This window comes from Sparus aurata, chromosome 11 (genome assembly GCF_900880675.1).
Source record: "Sparus aurata chromosome 11, fSpaAur1.1, whole genome shotgun sequence".
NCBI lineage: Eukaryota > Metazoa > Chordata > Actinopteri > Spariformes > Sparidae > Sparus > Sparus aurata.
Genome location: NC_044197.1, coordinates 19,831,198 through 19,853,984, shown reverse-complemented (window position 1 = coordinate 19,853,984; position 22,787 = coordinate 19,831,198). Strand labels below are relative to the sequence as shown.

Sequence of the window (22,787 nt, the reverse complement as noted above, 5' to 3'; positions counted from 1 at the left end):
TTCAGGTTCATGGTGAAAGTGAAAACATCAATTGTCTCTAAAGTAAATGAATGATGGGGCTGCAGCGAAGCACATCCACATTCTCTTCTGGTTTCAAACGTGCTCAGGAAAGGGTTTGTTCGTAAAAATGACACTTAATCACTGAGGATTTCTGGACTATCTCCGCGAGTGAGTTCAACATCTCTAATTCCAGTGGCAGTGACTTTGAAATTTTCACTTCTCCTGTCAAAGAAAACATGTCATTCACACTCTCACATTATGATATACGACTCGCTCAGATGTTTCGCGCGGGGGCAGGCGGCTGGCATCTTTGAGGTCATTGCTCTGCCAAAGTCGCTCCTTCAGCCTCTTTGACGCGCCCGCCTTTGAAACCACCTTCGATTTCAGCCGCTGCGTCTCAGCCAGAGGTCCCGAAGTTAAAAAAAAAAAAAAAAAAAAAAGCTCATGGGCTATCTCATTTCCTCCAAAGCGCCTATGACCGGAGCTTGTATCATTCAATTAATCCCCTCGCATGACGTGCTCAGAGGCAGGTAGAGAAAACAGGGAGTTGGCGCGGAAGGAGGACCATTACGCAGGTTGGCATGACATCACCATGGGCTGGCTATAAAGCGGTGAGGACTAATACACAGAGTTTAGAGGAGCACTTGAAGAGCTTTGGAGTAAAGGACGGACTGAGAAGCCTCTTATGTTTAACAGCTGATTGGCTGCTGCTCGCCGTCCCTGTTCGTGAACTTCAGCGCAGAGGAATCCCCGAAAGAACACACAAGACTTGTCAAAATGAACTTGTCGTACTTGGTAGCGTGTGGACTTATGGTCACCCTGCTCTCAGTAAGGATGGGGGCGAAACCTTTATCTCAGTCGCAGCAGAAGGTAAGCAGAAGTCACTTATAGCCTTATTCTTTTACACAATTGCAGCAGTTTACTCTCTTCGCGCTATTAACCGCCGGGAGCTGAGTATTGCTTGAGGAGTGAACAGCTGTTTCTGCGGTCCAGGCGCTCAGGACTGTTATTTTACGCATCATATTTCATCCTTTCAGTCATGCTTAGCAATTCGGTGAGGGCATTTTTCCCACACTCTGAGTAGACACGCACCATATTTTATAAACAGTGTATTTTAAATCCTGTGATGCCTAACCCCTGAGGACATCATAACTGCTGTGTTTTTGCTCAGCTTTTGTCATTTAAGCGCCCAGTGAAGTCGTGTAACATGCGCTCCACAGAAGAAAAAAAAAAGAAAACAAAGCGGAAACATTCAAGAATTAAAAGCTTTTTTCTTAGATTCTTTGCGAAGCGACTTAGAGTGATGAACATACTCAGCTTCCACTTGGAATGAAAAAAAAAACTGTTTCCAAAGATTAAAGTCGGGTCAAACGACGCTGTTTGTGAGCGTAAAATCGCCATTACGCACAGAAACCGCCTGAAGAATCAGCTAAATAACGCCGAGACCTCAAAAATAATCAATCCAATCCAAGAGTTTTTAGCTTTTAGCTCAGGTGGCTTGAATTCAGCTCGGCTGAACACTGATGCCACAGTCTGCGTTCAGACCGGAGTAGCGGGCTCCCTGCAGGCACCTGCCTCATGTGACGCCTCAAGACGTAAAGACATCAGAAGAGTGTTAGAGCTGATTTATCGCACAGAACGATAGAAAGTACAGAACCCTCACGGGAAGCTGATGGTCGAATCGAGTCATAGCAGAAACCTCTGGATTAATTCCACAATTGGTTTTTGGTCAGTCGGGACCCGAATCCATCTCAGCTCATACTCTAGCGCCGCAGGAGTCATTAATTAAATGCACACTGTTTTTGAAAGTGCTTACATTGAGATCTCCCCTAACTCAGTGCAAACGGGTGCTCCGTGCATGCATTTCGGTTTTGATCGAAAGCACATCTCTGCACATCTCTCTGCACAGCGTATTTGCCGGAGGGAGCCAGAGTTTGTTGATCTTCTCAATCTGTGTTCCAGTCTCTTAGAAGTTTGCTGGGCGAGGAGCTGGCGGAGTTTCTGGAGTCGGAGGAGAGGGAGAGGCGGCTAGACGCTGTGCGCTCTCGGATACGGTTACTGCGAGATTTACGCATGGACACCCGGGCCAGAGGGATGTGGGCTCGTCTTCTTAACGACCAACCCACGCCAAAGAGACACAAATCCGGAAACAAGAAAGGGGGGTCCACGTCGCGGAGTGGCTGCTTCGGGCACAAGATGGACAGGATAGGAACCATCAGCGGCATGGGTTGCTAGATGTCGGAGCAGCGCTCTGATGGTGAGTTTCCTTCAAAGATACATGACCACTTCACTGTAAATATTCACTAATATATATATATGTGTATATATATATATATATATATATGTGTATATATATATATATATATATATATATATATATATATATATATACACATATATATATATGTGTGTGTATATATATATATGTATATGTATATATATATATATATATATATATATATATATATATATATATATATATATATATATATATATATATATATTAACATAAACAGGATGACTGGAGGAAGCGAGAATGAGTGTTGGGGATTGGGGCGGGGGAGACAAGAAGGAGGAGAGAAACAACCAAGCGAGCAAAGAGAAGGGTGTAGTTATGGAAGGATGGTGCAAAAGAAAAGTAAAAGGATGAGGGGAAAAAAGAAGGAAGATGGGGGGGGGGGGGACTGGGAAGAGGGTGCTTCAAATTTACATTTTCTTTAGTCAGTAGTCATCTAAGGACTCCATGTGGATGAAAGATGGAAGGAAAAAAATAATAAAGAAGAGAGGAGGAAAGCAAGCAATAAAGTTTCATCAAATGTCCTAGTTGGGTCTTGTGTAGTTGCAGAAAAGACAGGGTTTAAGGAAGGAAGGAAGGGATATACTGCACATCAAGTGCAGAGAGATGACCATGCATGGTAATATTCAGTCAGGTGATAAACACACAGTCTGGGTCAAAGATCAGCTTGATTACAGACATCACATTCAGATACATGTCATTACCTCATCTGTCTGATTGACACGATATCATCAAAACACGACCTTTAGTCCGGCTGTGTTCCCTCCTCTAACAGGAACACACTTCAGACAGCCAGGAACACCAACTTAAGCTTATGCAAACTGACATGCAGGAAACAATCCAGTAGATCCTCAGGAAGTCAACTAATTGACCATATATGTATATTTATATGTATGTATGTATATATATATATATATATATATATATATATATATATATATATATATATATATATATATATATATATGCGCATCACCATGAATGATCCCATCTGCTCCAGCTAGAAAACGAGTGGCATATATCAGGTTTAAAAAGAAAGGAAGGACGGGAGGGACAGAGGAGGGACGGAAGGATGCAGACAGGCTAATGCACACACACGTTATAAACACAGCACCCTGTGGTGGCCAGGATTCTTTCTGGGAAACCTTAGCTTTTTATCCAAGCGATTGGAATGAAAACAACAAAGGGGCTGTGGTGGTTGAAGGAAGTAATGAGGAGGCTAGGTGACGCGCAATTAGTCCCGAGGCCTGAGGCCTTTTTGTGGTTGTGGCAAACTGTGAAAACCTGACGGGGGAGTGTGAATTTGTGACTAACTTGTGTGAGTGTGTATGTGTTTGTATGTGTTTTTCATCAGCTGACACCGGTCTTTGGGCTGCAGTGTATCCGTGTGTCCGTTCAATAGAAGCGGTTAGCGGCTAACTGTTTTGTTTTTTCCTGAATGCTCAGTCTGACCTTATTCTTCTGTTCCCTCTCTGTGTTTCTCTAGATCTCTGGACGATGGGTTCGAATAACAAAGGTTCCGTTTGTTCTCACCTGACGGGAAAAAAAGAAAAGAAAAACTCACCAAGTGACAGATTTTCGGTACGAAAGTCACCACGACCAGCATAAACAAAGACTGAGACGGCAATGCTACAAAACCTTCATATAAATATATATATAATAGATATGCAGGTATATACATATATATATACATATGTGTATACCATACAAATGATCAAGAAATACAAACACAGGCGCATACTACAAGATGGCGGACAATGGTGTAAAAACTACAAACCGCAAAGCTGTATATTGTTGCTGCTGCTGTACATTCATGTACTTCATCTTCCCCCTACATAAATGTATTTATGTTTAAAAAAAAAAAACTATTTATATGTTTATAAAAAGAGATATTTATAAATATGAGTTTTATTTATGTAACATTTTGAAAATGGATGCAAACTGCAGGTCAATTCTGTTTGTAACTTTTTTCTTTTGTCTCAAATAGTTGTAAATGTTGATAAAAATGATAAAAAGAACATTCCATGTGCACTTACATGTATCCTCTCAGGCTTTTATGTTACGGAACCGAACACTTTCTGCATGGCTTTTTGGGTGAAAAGTGGTACCTTGGATACATCAGATTCTGAGGAGCTGAGATAAAACAAAACAAAAAAATAATAACTGCCTTGTTGTTTAATTTTACGCAAGACAGATTTTTATTAAAAGGTTTCATGAGTAACGCAGCTCTCTGCACCCTTAGAGGCACATGTAACAGTAAAATCACCAACCGGAGGAATGGCATCTACTGTATCTACCGAGTGTTCATATATCATACTTAGACCTAATTATCTTTAATAAGATGTTGGATAGTTCATTTATTTTCCCTGCATTTAACCTGCACCTCGCAGAGCTGGAGATGTATTAATGGCATCATACCCTTATTAGGCAGCACTTTAAAGCTGACGGAGAGCAGCTCTCTACGACCAGACACAGTTTTGAAACTGATGGCTTGCTGACTTTAAATACAGAACTTAACTCAACGTTAAAGGGAAATATGGTATTATGTGACCTCTAGTGAATGAGAGCAATATGGTTTAATACCATGTCAGTCACTTATTGCAGGAACGTCAGTGGACCAAAGATTCAAAATGTTCACAATGTTCCAGAGCATGAGCATCCAATCAAGTATGAAGGTCAAAAACAGTGTTGGTAGATTTGTTGGGCCGAGGAGTTTCTCAAAGCAGTTACCAGGTTTTGATGCAGTTGGTTTCAAGTCAAGTCTTTAACTCCCACAGCTTTTTAATGATTACGGTGAATGATAATAATACCTATCAGTGTTTGTACGGCATGTGTCTGAAAGCAGAGTTTCCAAAGTAAAACGAAGGAGAACAGTGAAGTATACAAAACACAGTCATAAATACTGTATGTGATCTTTCAAAGAAACAAACAAGCAACATGAGAATATAAGATGGAAACATGTGAAGGCAAGTCTATAAAAGTGTGTTTATGAGGAAAGCGTGATAATGAATTGGCGAGCTGACGTTTCTGAGACAGGTTGTTCCACGGTCTCATGGTGTAATCGGCCATAAGGGGGTTGAGAGTCGGAGAGGCTGTGGAGGAAGATCTGCAGGCTCTGGGAAAAAGGGTCTAACTTCGGTACTGAATGTGTTTTACTGAGTTGTTGCAGCACACCGTTCATCACGAGGATTACTTATCGTGTTCACCTGTAGGGCGTAAAAAATATTACCACCCAAGCCAAAGTTGTGCACACAAAGCTTTTCAAATCCACTGGAACACAATATTTTGCAGTATGCATGAAGAAGCGCTTAACCAAGTGGTTTAACATTGATCACTTGCACTTATATGCTCCAGCACTAGAGGGCAGCATCGAGCGGAGGGAAACAAAGAAGACACCTGTCGCATGCAAGCAATCAACCCCATCGTTTGCCATCTGATGATAAATATGACATTTGAAAAAGTTAGATGACTCAATGGATGGAGTAACCTTCTCATTGTGACAGCACGGAGATGTTTATTACACAAATGTTTAAATGTCATTTGTAATGAATGACATCTCTTTCTCGTCACTGACAGAAAGTACAGACAGGCCACAAACCACGGCACACCTCACATGGTTGATGTCAAAACTGCAGGAACACTGGCTGCAAAAACTTGAGAGAAAGGAAAAAAAAGGCAGTGTGCAAAACATCATAGGGGCTTCTAACAAGCTGAAGCCCATCAGCAAGGGAAGGACTACACTGAAGAGGAGCTGCTAAAAGTACACCGCAGAACTCAGTCAACACCACTGAGCCAAACTCAGTGCTCATGTGACCTTTTTAAAAATGATATTTCTATGCCGTTCAGTTAGGTTGCAAAGGTAATACAGTGTACAGTCAAAAGTTAAATGTGTGCATGGAGAACACAAAACACACAAAAATATGGTCTGACAGTAGCTCTGAATGGTTACATAACAGTCAGGGTATATAGGGATGGTGTTATAATGATAGTATAGTTTACAGTTTTCTCATCATGTTTCCATTTTCAAGATGAGGATTCAAAACCAAGCATTAACTGCTGGAAATTGAATGCCTCACACACCGACATCACAATAGAGTTCTCTGCGCAGGTCTTAAAGCCAAAATGTAAGGCCCTTTCTGGCAAATCTTTAGCATTTTTAGCTATTTTTTATTTCAATATCACAAATCAGATTCTAACCAAACTTCTTACATCTTTTATAACCCTGATCATTGCTCTTCCTTTGTTCCCTGATTTGGGACGTTGGTGTATTACGTGTGTCCGTTTTTTTGTCCACCCCATGTGCCAGCTATATGACGACACAAATTAATAGAACTGCTGCAGTCAGTGACTCATAACCGCAGACAAGTGGTTTTAGTATTTTACTCCATTAGCAATGATGTAAACACTGGCAAAATAATTGACATATTAAGAAACATTACCAAAGATTTACCACTGTATGCTTTTACCGACAATTTACAGCCGGGTATACATCTGGTCATTTTGGGTCGCTGCCCAGAAATAAATGCGCATTATCCCTGTGATAAAGGAAATCCCCTCTGACCTAAAATCCCAGGATGCATCTATTTCCCTCGCTGCTGCTGCTGCACTTGGTGGTGGCATTACAGCTAGGCGAGGCAGCTGCCAAGCAGGACACCACAGTCATAGTCGCGTTTCAACATTTGTACGTTTGAAACGATATCTTCCAGCCACACCTGTGGTAATAAAACCAGATATTTTCAACAAAACAATTTCCAGGTGTGTTTGTGGCGACATGATCTTAACCAGGTTTTTTTTGTGCCTAACCCTAACAAGTCCACAAACACAGCATTGTGGCAACATTAGAATAAAAAAAAAATTAACATAAAAGACACATTAAGTTGCACCAAAAAGAAATGTGAAGTTTCAACAAATCGATTAACACAGAATGACCCAGTAGACCATTTAATTAAAGTTGCACAAGCTACAAAGTTTTGACAACTCAAAAGTTTTCGTCTACTTTATTTCAATTTTAAAGTCATCGGTTTCCTTGATTTTTGTTTTTAAGTTAAGTCACTTTGTCAGATTGTTCGGTGTGGGTTGCATGAAACACTCATTGTTTTATTCAGGTAACTATTCAAGTTAGGAAAGTATGACACTGTATGTGCTAAGAAATCATTCCAGGAGTTGTAATACACTTGCTGCATGGTAAGATCCATGCATGTAGGGCTGAAAGGAAACCACAATGACAGTAGTATGAACACGCCATAAAATACTGTCAAAAATAAGGGTTACTTTGTGAGGACGATCTGTCAAGCCTGAAATAAAAGGAGCAGAAAAGTAAGACAGGTGAGGTGAAAGCCAGTTTTGAAGGTTGTCTACGCAGAAGTCTGTGAGCTCAAACGACATCATTCAGATCAGGGATAGGTGATCTTTGTTGAGAGTGTTGAAGACTTGACAAAGTCAACAAAACATACATTCTACTACAAAAAGACCATTTTACAAGCAATCCCCTACCCCCAGAACAGTAACATAAAAAAGTACCAGAGTTCAAGTGCATCTTCATTTATAAAAAAAAAAAAGAGAGAAAACAAATGAATGAAGCTAAACAAAGGCATTACCTCTCACTAATTAAAATAATGGGTAGCCAGCCTTATTTCACTGTGAGACACCAGTAATGAAAGAGAGATTAAGCTGCTTGGAGCAAAACGACGTTCTCTCCCTCTGTGAAATAAGTGAGGGATGTAAAACGCAATGCTGCCTCTTTGTGGTGCTGAGGGTTAATTACTCACATGTGCTGCTGGTGCCTCCTGGGGAATCTAATCCTTGCTGCAAGCTGCCTCGCACACACCTAGAAACAGACTGCTGCCAGGGAAGAGTGTAGAACATGATCAAAAGCTCCAGAACAGCTACTAAATGGACCTCGAGGATGTCCCTATCAACTGCAGTTACTATTGTCAAGGGAACTTTCAATCTCTGCATTTAAGCCAACATAGTTTAGATGACAAGTCCTGAGAGTGTTCAGAAAAAAAGGGAAATTTGGGCAATTCCTCATCAACTGGGCAAACCGCATTGCATGAGGAAGATTCTTGTACATGTAAAAGGTCCAGAGTGATCTAAATGGATGTTACAAGGGGTCAACTTAATATTCTTCCTGTTGTGAAGGCTATCCATTCTCTACTTGTTATCAATGATGGAGGTACATTTTAAGAGGTTTTGCTTAGTAAAAGAAGGCCAATTTATATCAGATTAAAAGCCCTTAATTTGAATTTTACTTAAACAAAATACAGAAGGGCCTTATTATCAGATAAAACTACTTAGACTACCAAAACACGACTAAAAGTACACATTTTGTGTTATGTTCTTTATATTATGATTATATTATGATTCAGTTCCAGTCGGTCAGTTCGCAGGAAGAATTCTTTATATCATTCGTTTGTTCAGTCGCGATTAGGGATCGTGCAAACGGTCAACATAGAACTGTAGTTCAAGGCAAATACATAGCTGCAACTTCATGATATGTGTACTTTTAGACAACACAACAGTGGATAATGTGTATATTCACCTTGACATTAAATTGTATTGAAGGTAAGCCAAGGGTGACTGACTGACTGAAAGAGAACGATGTGATACGAACTAAATGAAATGTTTTTTTTTTTTTTTATGGAAACGGTTGCTATGCTTTCCTGTTACTCATTGGCTAAAATTTGACGACGGTGTCCTAGACTCAGCATACAATTGGCTGGCTCTCGGTCCTCTTCACCACTCTGATAACTAAACAGTGAACAACACAGCGACTGTTCTGTGAGAACGAAAGAATGAATGAGAGAGAAGTGGAACGTGGAATCAGGTCAGTTTGTTTGGGTTAAAGAGTCGTTCCTTCGAACTGATTCGTTCGCAAACGAGCCATCTTTATTCTGCATCCATGTTAAAGGTTCACAGTTTTGGGGATCAGGCTAATTAAACTGAATAAGCAAACTGATCTTAGTTAAAGTACACCACAGTTTCATACTTTTTTTACTTTGTTTACATTTGGCTGACCCTGCCACCTGTCTAGCTTCAGACAGTGTTCTGGGGACCTTTTTTTTTTTAAAAAAAAGGGCTTCAGATATTCAGATACGGAAAAACAGATGAGTCTGAGGCTGTATCATTACCTCATTAATGTTGTAAATATCAAAATTCTGAGTTTAAATATATTCTACAAAACTACACAGCGTCCCTTTCAAGCAAAGGTTATTGTTGTAAGTGATCCAGGTGGATCGATTTTAGCCATTTTATATATAAAGTTGTTTAAGCCAACCAATCTAGGCTACATGTATCATACTTTACACAACCCTCATCTGCTGGTTTCTAGTCATTTGAGACAAATAAATGTAGTCAACAGCTAATTTCCTCTTAAATTTTGTGGATTCGGCAGCATATTCTGAACGTATTACCTTGAGTTAGTACTCAGATTCGTTAAAGTACGTTGAGTAAATGCAGTTGCTGTTCCACACGTCTGGAAGCGCACAGTGCTCCGCGTGGTGGCTGCTACATGTGCTTGATGCGTGATGGCAACTGGGACAGACCACGTGGTCCATATAAACAGCTGTACGGGAGTCAAAAAGGCGCTTTGTGCTGAGTGGCTGCTGAACAGATAAAGGTAATTCAAAAGTTATGCTGTGAAAATGGTCGGCCATTTTTTTTTTTTATTCTAAACATTCAAGTTAAATGACCGCCATGTCTTAATCACGTCGTAATGTTTCGTGTAAAATTCAGATCGCCGCCTTCGGAGGGAAAACATTAATTAACAGCAGCTTTGACGAGAAAACGCCACCACGTGATCTTTTTATTCACGTCACGCATTTATTAATGAGGAGCATCAACAAGAAACCGTGTATGTCGACGGCACGGCGTGGTACGTCTCACGGCTCCTTCCTGCCCATGTAGGCGAGGCGCGGCCACGATGCAAATACAACCCCCAGCCGTGATTGGTGGAAGCAGCCGTGTGGGCGGGTCGTCGCGAACGCGCAGAGCAGGAGAGTAACGAGCGCGTCTTCCACTTCTCTGTCTTTCCTGCCCAATGTCCCACCGAGTAGGCTGAGCCACGTGTGTACAATAGCTGTTTCGTTACTCGTCTCCCAAAACGTCCAGTTTCTTCGTGTTTCGCTGAAACACACAAGAGCACCATGGTGAAGTTAGCAAAGGTAAGGACTTTTTACCCGTGCGTTTGACCGTGTCGAGTGTGTGCGCGTTGTGGCGAGAAAGCTGTGTTTATGCGCGAGGCCTTTTTGCGTAGACGTTGATGCATTTGTGAGAAACGGGGAAACTGACAGTGGGGTTAAATGTGTTATGTGCCGCAGTTAAAGCTTTTTTTCCCCTCTTTCAATAATTTCACCCTTTCTGTAAAGGTCCCCCTCGGTGTAAAAACGCATGGTGGCATTGCACTTGTACAAAATGTTTCTCCTCCGTTATGATCGGCCATGTTTGTTCCTGGCCGCTTCTGGCCTGCTATCATTAAGATGGCATTCATGCGCGTTCTCGATTTTAAGCATGAAGTTACAGCTCCACGGGGGGGAGATTATTTTAACGGCATGCAGCACACGCGTGTCGATTGATACGTTGCAAAGGTTTAACAAAAAAATAGTGAAAAATCGGATTTGTGTACACTGCGCCAGCTAACGTGTAAGCTAGCTCTTAGCATTAGCGCAGTGGTTAACAATCCAAATGCAAAGCTGAAGCTCACTTCCGTCTTGCAGTTAGCGCAATTTTGATTAGCCAAATGCATGGTCGTGTAATCTTTTTTTTTTTTTTTTGTGGGGTAACCAGTTTCATTTAAATGCTCTTAGCTATAAGTTAGACCTTATTGATAGCTGCTCAACGTGCGTTAAAGAGCCTGTATGCTAAGGGGAAAATTAGCCGAGATGCTAACAGCCCGACCTCCTTAGCTCCACGTGGGTTGTGCGCCTGCTCTGAGTGACACACGAGGTGAAAAGCCGGAGCCGAGGAACTAGATTACCGCCCCCAGTCATCCAGTTATCACGATCTGCCTCATCCTTAACCTTCGTAAATAACTGTCAGAATGATTTAACGTTAGTCATCCATTTTGGTAAAGGTAGGGGCTTTTTTTTGTTAAACTTTGAAATACCTTTTGGTCTCAGCCCCCAATGTGAACAAACATGCTGAAGGAGATTGTGTGGAAGACTATGCTCCACTGATTGTATTTCTATAGCTTTACCTCTGTCTGTCACCCTTGCTTGATTTTTGATTAAATTTGCATTTTGTCCCTCTTCTCACAGGCAGCTGCCAAGCAAGCAACCCAGAAGAAAAAAGCACCTCCACCCCCTAAAGATGTGGAGGAGGAATCTAGTGAAGAGGAGAGCAGTGATGGGGAAGAAGAGGTACGTCATTTACTGAATATCTGGGTACATTCTGAGCATTTCCGGTATTTCCAAAGAGATTTTAAGGGAGTTTTGTGTTTTCTATCGCAGGCTGCTCCACCTAAAGCGGTGAAGAAAGCCACACCAGCCAAAGCTGCCCCAGTCAAAAATGGTGCCGCTGCCAAAAAAGCAGAAAGTGAGGATGATGACGATGATTCTGGTAAGTGATAGTATTTGTTAATACTAAGTTTATTGGAAGAGGGCAATGAAACATCTGGCCACAAGTCGTAATGGTGTTTCTGGGTCTTTTGCATTCGAAAGCTGGAAATTGCATTTATTAGCTGGCTTATGATGGAGATTTTATTTAGACATTAAAATAATTGAAAGGGAACATGCATTTTATGGGTGTGAGGAACTCAAATGCATTAGGTATTGGTCAGGCGTCTTTTCTATTAGTTGCATTTGATATAAGATAAATTCTTCAGTAAAGTATATCATTTACATAAATATGAAGCATGTATTACAATGTAATGTACTCGGTTGTGGTCAAACCCGGAATTTGATGTAATACTCTTCCTCAGCTTGTTGTATATCTTTAGATAGTTGTAAGTTGCATGTCCAACCTTTCATAGTCAAGCAAAATAAGGAGTTAATGTAAAGTCAGGTCCTATAGCACCATGTTGACACATTTACACTATAGAATATTGTGTTCTAAGGTTTTGTGCTTTATTGTTCAACCTACAGAGGAGGAGTCCGAAGAGGAGGCCCCCCCACCCAAAAAGACCCCTGCAAAAGCAGCACCAGCTAAACCCAAGGCAGCCCCTGCCAAGGCTGAAGAGTCAGATGATGACGATGATGATGATGGTAAGACCCAGAGCATTATATTTCTGTTCACAGAAAAAAAATTGTATCGTTACATTTTATAACGGCTTTAAAGATGTTGTTTGATCATAACATTTAATTACAATTGGTTATACAGTTGGATTAAATAATACTGTCTTCTGTATTCTATAAAGATTTCCAGACACCCTCCATTTCTTGGCATGCATGTTTGTTTGGTACTCATGTGTGTAATGTACGGAGGAAAAGTGAATGCAGCGCTATGTCTTCGGTACCGGTGTGTGTTATCATCTGCCGGTTCTATCCTCAATCGCTGCTACATTCTTGCATTTTAATACTTTTCCTAGAGGTTTATTAATGTGCAGATTCGAACAACATGTCCTTATGGTAGAAATCCGCGACTCTTGTGCATGTATTATCTAGATGAGTCTGAAGAAGAGGCCCCACCACCCAAGAAAGCAGCCAAGCCTGCTGCCAAACCAGCTGCCAAACCAGCAAAGGCTGCACCTGCAAAGGAGTCTTCTGACGACGACGATGATGACGACGATGAGGAATCGGAGGAAGAAGCCCCACCTCCCAAGAAGGCTGCAGCTAAACCAGCTGCAAAGGCCAAGGCTGCCAAAGAGGAGTCTGAAGACGAAGATGATGACGATGAAGATGGTTAGACTAAGCCTTAAATTACATTTCTACCTTAATGGTTGGTGAGAGTCAGTGTAGGGTTGCTGACTTGTGATCCTCAGTTGTAGAAGAGTACATGATGATCAACAAGGGACTTAATACTGATTTTGTATGATGTCACCTTTTATTATGAATCTGATGCACACTAACAGCAGATGGTCAGTGGTTTAAATTTAGTCGCAATGTCTCTGATGTAATGTTTTGTGTGTCTTCAGATTCCGAAGAGGAGATGGACACTACTCCTGCTCCAGCAAAGGCAAAGAAAGCCGGCATGGTGAAGGCCAAGGAAGAGTCAGAAGAGGATGATGACGACGAAGATGATGAGGATGATGACGAGGAAGAGGGTGAGTGCTGGCGATGGCAATGTGATGTGCTTAACTTGCCATGATTGGCCAGAATAGTCACTTTGCTCAATAGCTGTTAAAAGTTACATTCAATATTTTATTTTTATTTTTTTTGTGAGTAAAGAGACCCTGTAGAAAGCTGAAGGCTGCAAGAACATGACTAAGGCGGAAAAGTCCACACTGGTTTATCACAGCCTTCAGACTGCTGCAAGAACACTTGATAAATTACAGCATCATGGGCAAATAATGGTGTCACCTGCAGTAAAATCAAGTGATATAACAGTACACTAGTTTCTGACTTTCTCTCACCATCTCTGCTGAATCAATGTTTGGTGAATTTCAGCTTATGCAACTCTTCTGTCAACAGAGGCCCCAGCGACTGCTGCAAAGAGGAAGGCAGAGAGCAAGAAGGACACCCCTCCTGCCAAGAAGGCAAAGTCTGAAGGCGATGGTGAGAATTAATGCACTGACCCATCAATTGGTTAATAACCACACATTTATTGTGATGATCAACAAGGGACTTAATACTGATGTCTGATGTCACCTTTGTATTATTCTGAATGTGTTTGGCCAAATGAATACAATTGATTTTTACACAACACATGAAATAAAAAATATGTGCCCCCATTTTCCAGGTTTCTGTCTGTTTGTTGGAAACTTGAACTCCAACAAAGACTTTGAAGAAATCAAAACTTCCCTGAGGAAATTCTTCTCCAAGAATGACCTTGAGGTCGCAGATGTCCGACTAGGTGGATCCAAGTAAGGAATCCATTTAAACTTTGTCTAAATTGGACTGCTTTAAGCAGGTTGTTGCAGATTCTTTCTTCCTAAAGCAGGAATTTCTAATGATTCTTGCATGACTTGCCTCAACAGGAGATTTGGCTATGTGGACTTTGCATCCGAGGAGGACATGCAGAAGGCAATGGAGCTCAATGGCAAGAAGTTCATGGGTCAGGAGCTGAAGTTGGACATGCCCCGTAGCAAAGACGCTTCCCAGGATGGCAAGAAAGGTGTGTTCATGAAGGCGGTCAACTTAGCAAGTTTTAAAATTTCCCACACCCTCCATTTCTTGGCATACATGTGGTTGCAGTACTCGTGTGTGTAATGTTTGGAGGAAAAGTGAATGCAGTGCTATGTCTTCGGTACCGGTGTGTGTTATTGTCTGCCGGTTCTATCCTCAATCGCTGCTACATTTGTCCCTCAAAAGATTTTGGTATAGTCTGAAGAGGTTTTACTTGATTTTCTTGTATTTTGTGGATTTAAAAAAAAATCCACCCCCACTGACATTGACATTTCTCTCACAGAGAGGGATGCACGGACACTTTTTGTCAAGAACCTCCCCTTCTCCGCAACGGTTGACGACCTGAAGGAAGTCTTTGAAGACGCAGTTGAAGTCAGGTTACCTCCAGGCCAGAACGGTTCAAACAGAGGGTAAGAACAACTGTCATTTAGAGTTGACCAGAGTTTTCATCAGTGATGCTCATCTTGTACCAGACAAGTAAACTCTTTTATCCTCTGACAGCATTGCCTACATTGAGTTCAAAACTGAGGCTGAAGCAGAGAAGATGCTGGAGGAGGCCCAGGGAGCTGATGTACAGGGAAGGTCCATTATGGTCGACTATGTGGGAGATAAGAGCCAGAAAGGGGGCAGGGTTGCAGGTGAACACTTTTGACATCATGTGAAACTGGCATTGGCATTTATCTGCATAGGACTTCAGAAGTTAAGTGGTAGTTTGTTTGAAATGGTTGGAAAGCTGGATTTGACAATGTGGGCGGATTTTTAAGGGGTTTGCTATGAAGCAGTTCGTGCAAAAACATGGCTTGAGTGCAAATGCCAAGTGCTCGTCATAAGTCACTTCTCGGAACCTAGTGGTGAAAACACAGCTTAATCATTACTTGACTGAAATGTTTGTTCATTAAGTCTTATACGTTGCATCTGATAAAGACTGATAACTTTTAAATAGTCATTCTTTAAATGTGTTAAAGCTCTTGGGATAGGGATTTTGATAAAAAGGGGATGTTGGATTTGAATGTGGCCAGTAAAGATGCAAGAAGATATCTTTAAAGATAGTCATGAACTGATTAAGTTGAAGAGATCATCAGTTGTCTTACTACTCATTTCTTTTTTCCCTCCCTGTAGCGACAGGAGCAGCATGTAAAACCCTGGTAGTTAATAATTTGGCATTTAGTGCTACAGAGGAGGTCCTCCAATCCACATTTGAGAAGGCAGTCTCCATTAGGATTCCACAGAGAGATGGCAGGCCTAAAGGGTGAGTAATCTGTGTGGTATACAACTGTATAGGATATTCTGCATTAGATCTTGAAATGCTCCACCTTCTCATGAGCTCCTCTCAATCCTACCCATGATTCTGTATGGATTCGCACGAGAAGCAGAGCCAATGCAGAGTTTGAACAGGCTCACCCTCCTCATTTTGGGTGCTGCCTACGTCAGCTGTGCAACAGGCAGAAATGGCTTTATTGAGGAATTATTTTACACAATACGAGACAGATTGCATGTTTTTGACAAGGCATATTTACCTTTTATTTATATATATATATATATATATATATATATATATATATATATATATATATATAATATATATATATATATATATATATATATATATATATATATATATATATATATATATATATATATATATATATAAAAAAAGAAAAAATAAATAGTGATTTATCCTTTTCTTGTTTCTCTTTCTCAAGGTTTGCTTTTGTAGAGTTTGAGAGCACAGACGATGCTAAGGATGCTCTGGAAAACCTCAACAACACAGACATTGAAGGCCGGTCAATCAGACTTGAGTACAGCCAGAACAGTGGCAGAGATGGTGGCAAGGGAAACTCAGGTACGTTTTTGAGACTTGGGTAAATATTCAAGCCCACACCACAATTGACAGATTCAGGGGTGACGGGGCCAGATGTGATAACTTGATCTCCTGAACTCTTTTGATTGACTGATAGTCAAGTCCTGATCTGGTCTTTGAATAAGGCTTTAGATCGAAGGTCTGTCTTAAACCAAATGACTATCAGGGTAGATGAAACTTATTCAAGTATCATTTTAATAATGACATCCGTCTCTCTCACCAGGTCCAACAAAAACCCTCTTCGTCAAGGGTCTTTCTGAGGACACGACGGATCAGACCCTCAGGGATGCGTTTGATGGTGCCACCGCAGCCAGGATAGTCACAGACAGAGACACAGGGTCATCAAAGGGGTAAGTTTAAGTGGCTGTTGACATTCACTCTGGCTCCCAGCTCTGAAATTTTACAGATTTACATGAGAAGTAAAGCATACTTGCAGTTCAACACAGGTTGGAACTGCCTATGTCTGATATGAAATGACATCAACACAGTAGACTTGGGGATTAGATCTTTATGTACTGTAAAATGCCTTCATACGTCCTTTGGTTAAATATTATGTCAGCTTTCTTATTTGATTTAAACAAAGAATCTTTGTATTAAATACAAATATTAAGTTTAAGTTCCCAGTATAGGTGATGTCAATCCAATTTTAAGTTTCCACCTCTGAAGTATAACAAAGCCTTTTCTTCAAACCTCCCTACAGCTTTGGATTTGTGGACTTTGACAATGAGGATGACTGCAAGGCAGCTAAGGAGGCCATGGATGATGGGGAGATTGATGGCAGCAAGGTGACCCTGGACTACGCCAAGCCCAAGGGTGAAGGTGGCTTCCGTGGAGGTCGCGGTGGTGGATTTGGTGGTGGATTTGGCGGCCGCGGGGGTGGCGGAAGAGGAGGCCGTGGTGGCTTCGGCGGCTTTGGCGGTCGTGGTGGAGGTGGCAGAGGAGGAGGAGGAAGGGGAGGCCCTCGCGGAGGTGGACGTGGACGTGGCGGCTTCGGAGGTAAAGAAAATTAAAGTTGTTGAAAGGACATTGAAAAGTTAGTCAGTGCGTTTACATGCACAGCTTAGTCAGATTACAGCCATAGTTCGACTATGCTGCTCAGTCGGACAACTGCAATTATCCGAGTATACATGCCAGTGAGAAAATCGAATTACTGGCCGAAAGCATGTCATACCCCGGTACGCTAGGTGGCGCTGTACCCATTTCAACTAGTGTTAACGGCGCACCTCCGGCTGACCTCTTTACGTCACCAGCTGCCTCGGCATTCAAGAAAGATGGCGTACGAAGAGCGAGACGAAGCTACATCTTTCTACACTTCGTATATGGTGTACATGATAATTACACAAACTAGGTGCACTCTGACGCTCTTTCTTGCCGTGATTTCGGAGGAAAGCCGCCGCCGCCTGTCTACTTCCGGCTCACGGCCCCGGGGAAAAATCTCGCGCCTGCGCAGAACGCAAAATCCGATCCGCTGGAAACGTATACATGCAGGAGTAATGCGACTTTCAATCGAATAATCTACGTGGCGTAATTGGACTATGAGAAATCCAATCCGGTCCGATTTTAGTCAGACAAAGGTGTATACATGCATCTTAAAAATCAGTTCATTGTCAGACTAACGCAGTAATTCGGTTTTCTTGAGTGTCATGTAAACGCACTGAATGTCTAGTTAGCATGTCGTTACTTGTTCATTGTTTTCAGAGAGCTGCCATCAATTTCTTGGCAAATGTTGGGGCACTGATGTCAACCAACTTCAGGATGTAATATTTCTGTTGCCCTTCTGGGTGAAAGTGGAGTATTAGGATGCCGTCTTTCTAAACCAAGTTTCCTTTTGTTCTCATTTCAGGTGGAAGAGGTGGCGGTGGTGGATTTGGAGCCAAACCCCAGGGGAAGAAAATCAAGTTTGATGACTAAATCCTAGTCTGTTTTACTTTTTGAATGGACTCTGGTTTCATCACTTTTCAGAGCTTTTGGACATTCCAGAAAGCGTCATTGATTATATATTTAACTGTTAATGGGCATTTTAGCCCTTTATTTAGACCCCTGAAACCTCCCCCACCCTACCGTGCCAGACTGGTACTTCTGACCTTCTCAGCTCAAGTGCTACGTGTTAGTACTGAATGTCCCTATTGCAAAACCTGCACCTCTTGCCCTCATTAGCTTACTTGCTTTTCCGAACGAGTGAAATGGAATGGGTCTGGCAAACAGGTTTGCTGTGAAAAAATACGCTCGTCTTTGTCAGATACATTGTGTAAATTTAAACAGTTTGTATGATTTAATTTTACCTTTTGTAAAAAAAAAAAAGAAAAATACACCTGTATCCATATGTTTTTGTTTTTATTTTGTTGTTTAGTTTGCTTTAGTTGCCAACTGTTTTACTGTAATGTGCAAAGCATATTTTGATAGAAGATTTGAGTCAGTGCTCTAGAGTTGGGTGTTAAGAAATACGGCAAATGTTCAGTCATGTTTGCTTGGTGGGGGCACAGTCCGTGTCATTCACAGAGGATGAACTGCCTCTTATGTATGTAACATAAAATATTTGTAGTGCATTGACTAATTTTTTCCCATCTGAAAATCTCATGATTTTCACATGATCAATTAAAATCTTCTAGGTGGTGATTTTTAAATGTCTCTTCTTTATTGTATCCATGTCTACCATAAGTATCAACACGGTCCCTCAGGCCTGGGTAATTCTTGAATATAGATAAGTCTCAGTAGTTCAATTTATTTGCCAAGTTTGGTACATTTACTGATTTGCTAATGCAGCTAACTAAATCTAATGCAATACAACTTCCCCTAAAATTCTACATTTGAAGCTCGTCAGTATGTCAACTGTTGATTTAACTAACCGAGGCTCTGATTTATGGTGCTGCTGTTTTGCATTATGCTGATGGGTGCTAATAAGTTAGTTAGAATGTATTGAAGATGGTCATGTTTACAGCAGTAGTTGTGCATCAGTGATGACTTGGGTGTCATCTGTTAAGTCAGCAGAAAATGGCTGCTGCACGATGACCTCCTCTTTCCACCAGGTGGCAGCATTAGTGTAACACCACGGACAATGGCCAGAACTCCAAGCAGATTGGAGTTCTGGTGCATTCGTACTATTCACAAAAGTAGTATTGAATAGGTGTGCAAATGTTGTTTGGGGAACTTTGCCTATTCAAATCCCACAACCAGCAGGGATCCTGTGGGTGATGACTTGTCACAAACTGCATACAAATGCCCTTAATTCACACGCTAAAGATATTCAAATATTTTCTAGAGCAAAGAGACTAGGAAATATTTACACTTAAACCAGAATCAGAGAATTGTGACTTTTTTTTTTCTTTTACTTGTGAACTAGTTTGTTCACTTACTTTAAATTCCGATGGCAAGTTTCTTTCAGTTGCAAGCTGCTAAGTAAAGGGGACATAGTTAGAATTTTAACCTCTTACAAACAGGCGAGCCTTGAAAGGCTGAAAATGAGGGTTCGCATCTCAGAATTCAGATATGGAATCAGCTTTATTGGTCACGTATTACAGCAGCCACAGTGCCAAGAAAAAATGTACAAGAAGATGCACGGATGGCTAAAACAAGAACAACACAGCTTAACAGTAATTATGTACATTTAAGTAGGAGAAAAACCTATCCTATGTAAACTGGCAGCAGGACTTGATTTACAGTGACCCTGAGCTTCTGGGCACTTCCGTCTGTCAGTGACGCCACCAGACAGGGGACAGCGGTATGCTGTCATCCTGTGGCGCTGGTAGCTGAACAGGGATCTTTGTTCCTGAAGGTGCCTGGGCGGGAGGCACTGATGATGGCACCGCTGAATACCTCCATTTAGAGATTTGTTGCCCCCCACCTGGAACAGTGACAGAGGTCGTGCTCGCTTGTCTCTGTGGCGGTATGTCAGCCGTCTAGAATGACCTGTGTGCTTTCTTTTCCATGTCTGAGTTCACCTTTGGGTGCTTTCCTGCTGCTCCTTTATAATTTTTTTGATGTAGTAGAGTATCAACATGGGCATCAGTACCCAAATGATCAAATGCACATGCAACCAGTCATATATAGCAGCGAAATAAGAGTTGCAAGCTGCCTATCTCTGTTTCATAGTGAAGTTAAGGAGGATGCGTCATAAGTAGAAAGTTTTGCCCTACTAAACGAAGCAATTGTGATATAGCGAGGTGAGGGTGGGGAGATTTTACCCGCCAGTTTTGCATTTTTAACTAAACCTCTGTCATCTTGTCACTGTTTTGATACAATGTGACCCAGAGTCAATAGGGCATTGTGGAGCAGAGAGGACAGAGAGTGATACTTTATCTCATTCGTTCAGTGGCTGGTCCAAATAGGACCCTCTTTAAAGGGGAGTATACGGCTCTGAGTCCTCTTCACAATGAATCTTTGTCAAGTACACGGTGTCCTATAGTACAGATGTACTATGAAGTCGCATGGGCTTGGCCTGTTTTCCACTGTAACATGGTGAATCAGGGACTACACTGTCCTTGAGTGGGCGTACAAGGATTTATCTCCTTTACATTTTCTGGGTGGTTCGTTAAATAAAAGACCATCCTTTGCTATTTCCACTTGGACCATTTTCAGTATGATAAATCCCATGGGGAGCAAAAGGCTCAGGAAATAACACAAAAAAAGATTTGGTAAAGCCTTATTTGCGGCTATTGATTTCTGCTATCCAGACTCTAAGTCTGGAAACTGTTCCATGGAGTCTAATGTATACAATGATATTGATGTGTTAGATTTGCATTATGCTGCAACAAGTGACACCAAACAGGTTTCCGTCACAGGCCAGTCTTTGTGCATTGACTGTACATGACATGACATGTACAGCGCAGAGAGGACGGAGGGGATTGCTTACTGCGAAACAGACAGGAAGTTAGCTGAAACGATGACAATGCTCACAGCAGTCTTTGAATAAATGAGAAATAATGAGCAAGTCTGAGATTTAGATGTGAAGGCAGCCACTTGTTGTCTCTTTTGTCTGTTAACTGGGGAAACGTCACTTGAATCGAGCTTGACTACGTGTGAAATACGTCCATCGAACTACAAGATGCCACTGGTCTTAAAATCAACATTTGGTGATCTGGAGTGTTCGAGAGATCAGCAGGAATGTAATCTACAGTATACGTGATTAGTAATAACTGGCACGTCACGGTGTGTGAGGTTGTTCTGTGATGCCCGAGAGAGGCTGTCTGTAGGTTGTGGAATGTTCTTTTTTAATTTAAGCCTGAGCAGCAACATTCCCGTCTTTAGCCATGCCAATGATGGTGCTCCGGGGGCCTTTGAAGAAAATAGAGGGCTAGTGTGAAAGCTTGCAGTCCCTTCCAGCTGACCCATCGACCACGCTGACATCAAAAGCTTCCTCCAATTAGTGTTAACAAATATGCAGCTGCCGACCGGCTGGAAAGCTGGTGCGTGAACTCACATCGTACAGTAAAAATATTACCACTGGAGTGGGACTTACAGTAGATGACAGTCAATTTTGGCTGATGGATTGTGTGTCAATTCTTCCATTTTTCTTCCAACAAGTTTATCTCTTGGTTGTTGATGTAACTCTTCTCGACTGGCACATCTTTGGGGTTTTAGGTCAATCTCCACTTGCAGGTGCTCAAACTGGAGCTTTGAGGAAGTGCAGGAGACGTGACTCATCTTCCTCTTTGTTCTACATCCGATCTCCACTCTTTGTGTCTCACACACACACATATACAGTACACACTTGAGCACTGACCAATAAAAACATTCCAGTGTACTCACTCAAACTGCAGTACACTACGGGATTATCGTGATAGATTACAGGCAATGATTTCAAGCAAGGACACCTTAAAAGTCATTCTACCGCCACGCCTCTAGTTCACATACATTTATTAGTTTTTTGGTGTAGCCTGAGTCTGATCGAGTAAGATATTAACTTTTTGATGATATGATTAAATGTTTATAATCTTTTGTAACTTATTCATTGAGATAAGTAGCACACATGTGGATTTGGTTAACAATATGAGTAAAATGTTTCTGATATACTCTGTATGATGAGTAAAAGGATTAAAGGTAACTGCATATGCGAAAAAAGTATTATAAAGCCATTTGTGGCTCCAGAGGAAGCTGCATAGAATCTGATAAACTGCCTTAAGTGATTGTGGTAAGTTAAGTTAACTCAGTTGTCAGTTGTTATGTTGTATTGTGGGTAATGTTGGCAGCAGGTTTTGAAAAGGAAGAGGAATGTGTGGAAACAAAAAAAAGGGAATACCTCTGGTTCTGCTGTATTGATTTTGTTTAAATGCGTTTGTCCAACAGTGTAGAAGTGCACCGAGAAACCAGTGCACTGCTTTTCAAAAACCTCTGACTACACTGCCCACAATGCAACTGTAAACATGCTTTACTTAACGTGAAGGATCAGTAGGTAGAGTTAGCCTTTAAGAGCTGT

At 41.5% G+C, this 22,787-nt stretch overlaps 2 protein-coding genes and 3 non-coding genes across 8 annotated transcripts; all 5 read left to right on the top strand.

The window, feature by feature from the left end:
* The first annotated feature begins 568 nt into the window (after positions 1-568).
* On the top strand, positions 569-4,333 carry nppc (natriuretic peptide C). The gene is made up of 3 exons (XM_030432509.1): positions 569-870; positions 1,963-2,257; positions 3,783-4,333. Exons 1-2 carry the CDS (start codon positions 778-780, stop codon positions 2,233-2,235), a joined length of 366 nt encoding a protein of 121 aa, XP_030288369.1. The 5' UTR covers positions 569-777; the 3' UTR covers positions 2,236-2,257; positions 3,783-4,333.
* Positions 4,334-10,276: 5,943 nt separating this feature from the next.
* ncl (nucleolin) lies at positions 10,277-18,999 on the top strand. 4 transcript variants are annotated; one of them, XM_030433489.1, is made up of 16 exons: positions 10,277-10,458; positions 11,551-11,652; positions 11,743-11,851; positions 12,382-12,495; positions 12,895-13,131; positions 13,365-13,493; positions 13,861-13,944; positions 14,129-14,252; positions 14,367-14,503; positions 14,798-14,924; positions 15,016-15,152; positions 15,634-15,763; positions 16,218-16,357; positions 16,599-16,725; positions 17,076-17,371; positions 18,219-18,999. In XM_030433489.1, exons 1-16 carry the CDS (start codon positions 10,441-10,443, stop codon positions 18,284-18,286), a joined length of 2,079 nt encoding a protein of 692 aa, XP_030289349.1. In that variant the 5' UTR covers positions 10,277-10,440; the 3' UTR covers positions 18,287-18,999. The 4 variants fall into 4 exon arrangements, with proteins under 4 accessions (XP_030289349.1, XP_030289351.1, XP_030289350.1 ...); XM_030433488.1 differs by having other exon boundaries at positions 10,278-10,458; positions 12,376-12,495; XM_030433491.1 differs by lacking the exon at positions 12,895-13,131.
* Positions 12,660-12,795, top strand: LOC115592099 (small nucleolar RNA SNORA57). The gene has a single exon (XR_003986075.1). It is a non-coding gene; the product is annotated as a small nucleolar RNA SNORA57 (small nucleolar RNA).
* Positions 13,984-14,059, top strand: LOC115592097 (small nucleolar RNA SNORD82). The gene has a single exon (XR_003986073.1). It is a non-coding gene; the product is annotated as a small nucleolar RNA SNORD82 (small nucleolar RNA).
* LOC115592098 (small nucleolar RNA SNORA57) lies at positions 14,553-14,688 on the top strand. The gene has a single exon (XR_003986074.1). It is a non-coding gene; the product is annotated as a small nucleolar RNA SNORA57 (small nucleolar RNA).
* Positions 19,000-22,787: the final 3,788 nt, after the last annotated feature.

Bases quoted from the DNA above. Each gene is read 5' to 3' on its own strand.
- nppc (XM_030432509.1), top strand. From the start codon at position 778: ATGAACTTGTCGTACTTGGTAGCGTGTGGACTTATGGTCACCCTGCTC. The intron at 871-1,962 runs GTAAGCAGAAGT...TCTGTGTTCCAG, and splicing joins TATCTCAGTCGCAGCAGAAG to TCTCTTAGAAGTTTGCTGGG.
- ncl (XM_030433488.1), top strand. The intron at 13,494-13,860 runs GTGAGTGCTGGC...TTCTGTCAACAG, and splicing joins GGATGATGACGAGGAAGAGG to AGGCCCCAGCGACTGCTGCA. The intron at 13,945-14,128 runs GTGAGAATTAAT...CCCATTTTCCAG, and splicing joins GGCAAAGTCTGAAGGCGATG to GTTTCTGTCTGTTTGTTGGA.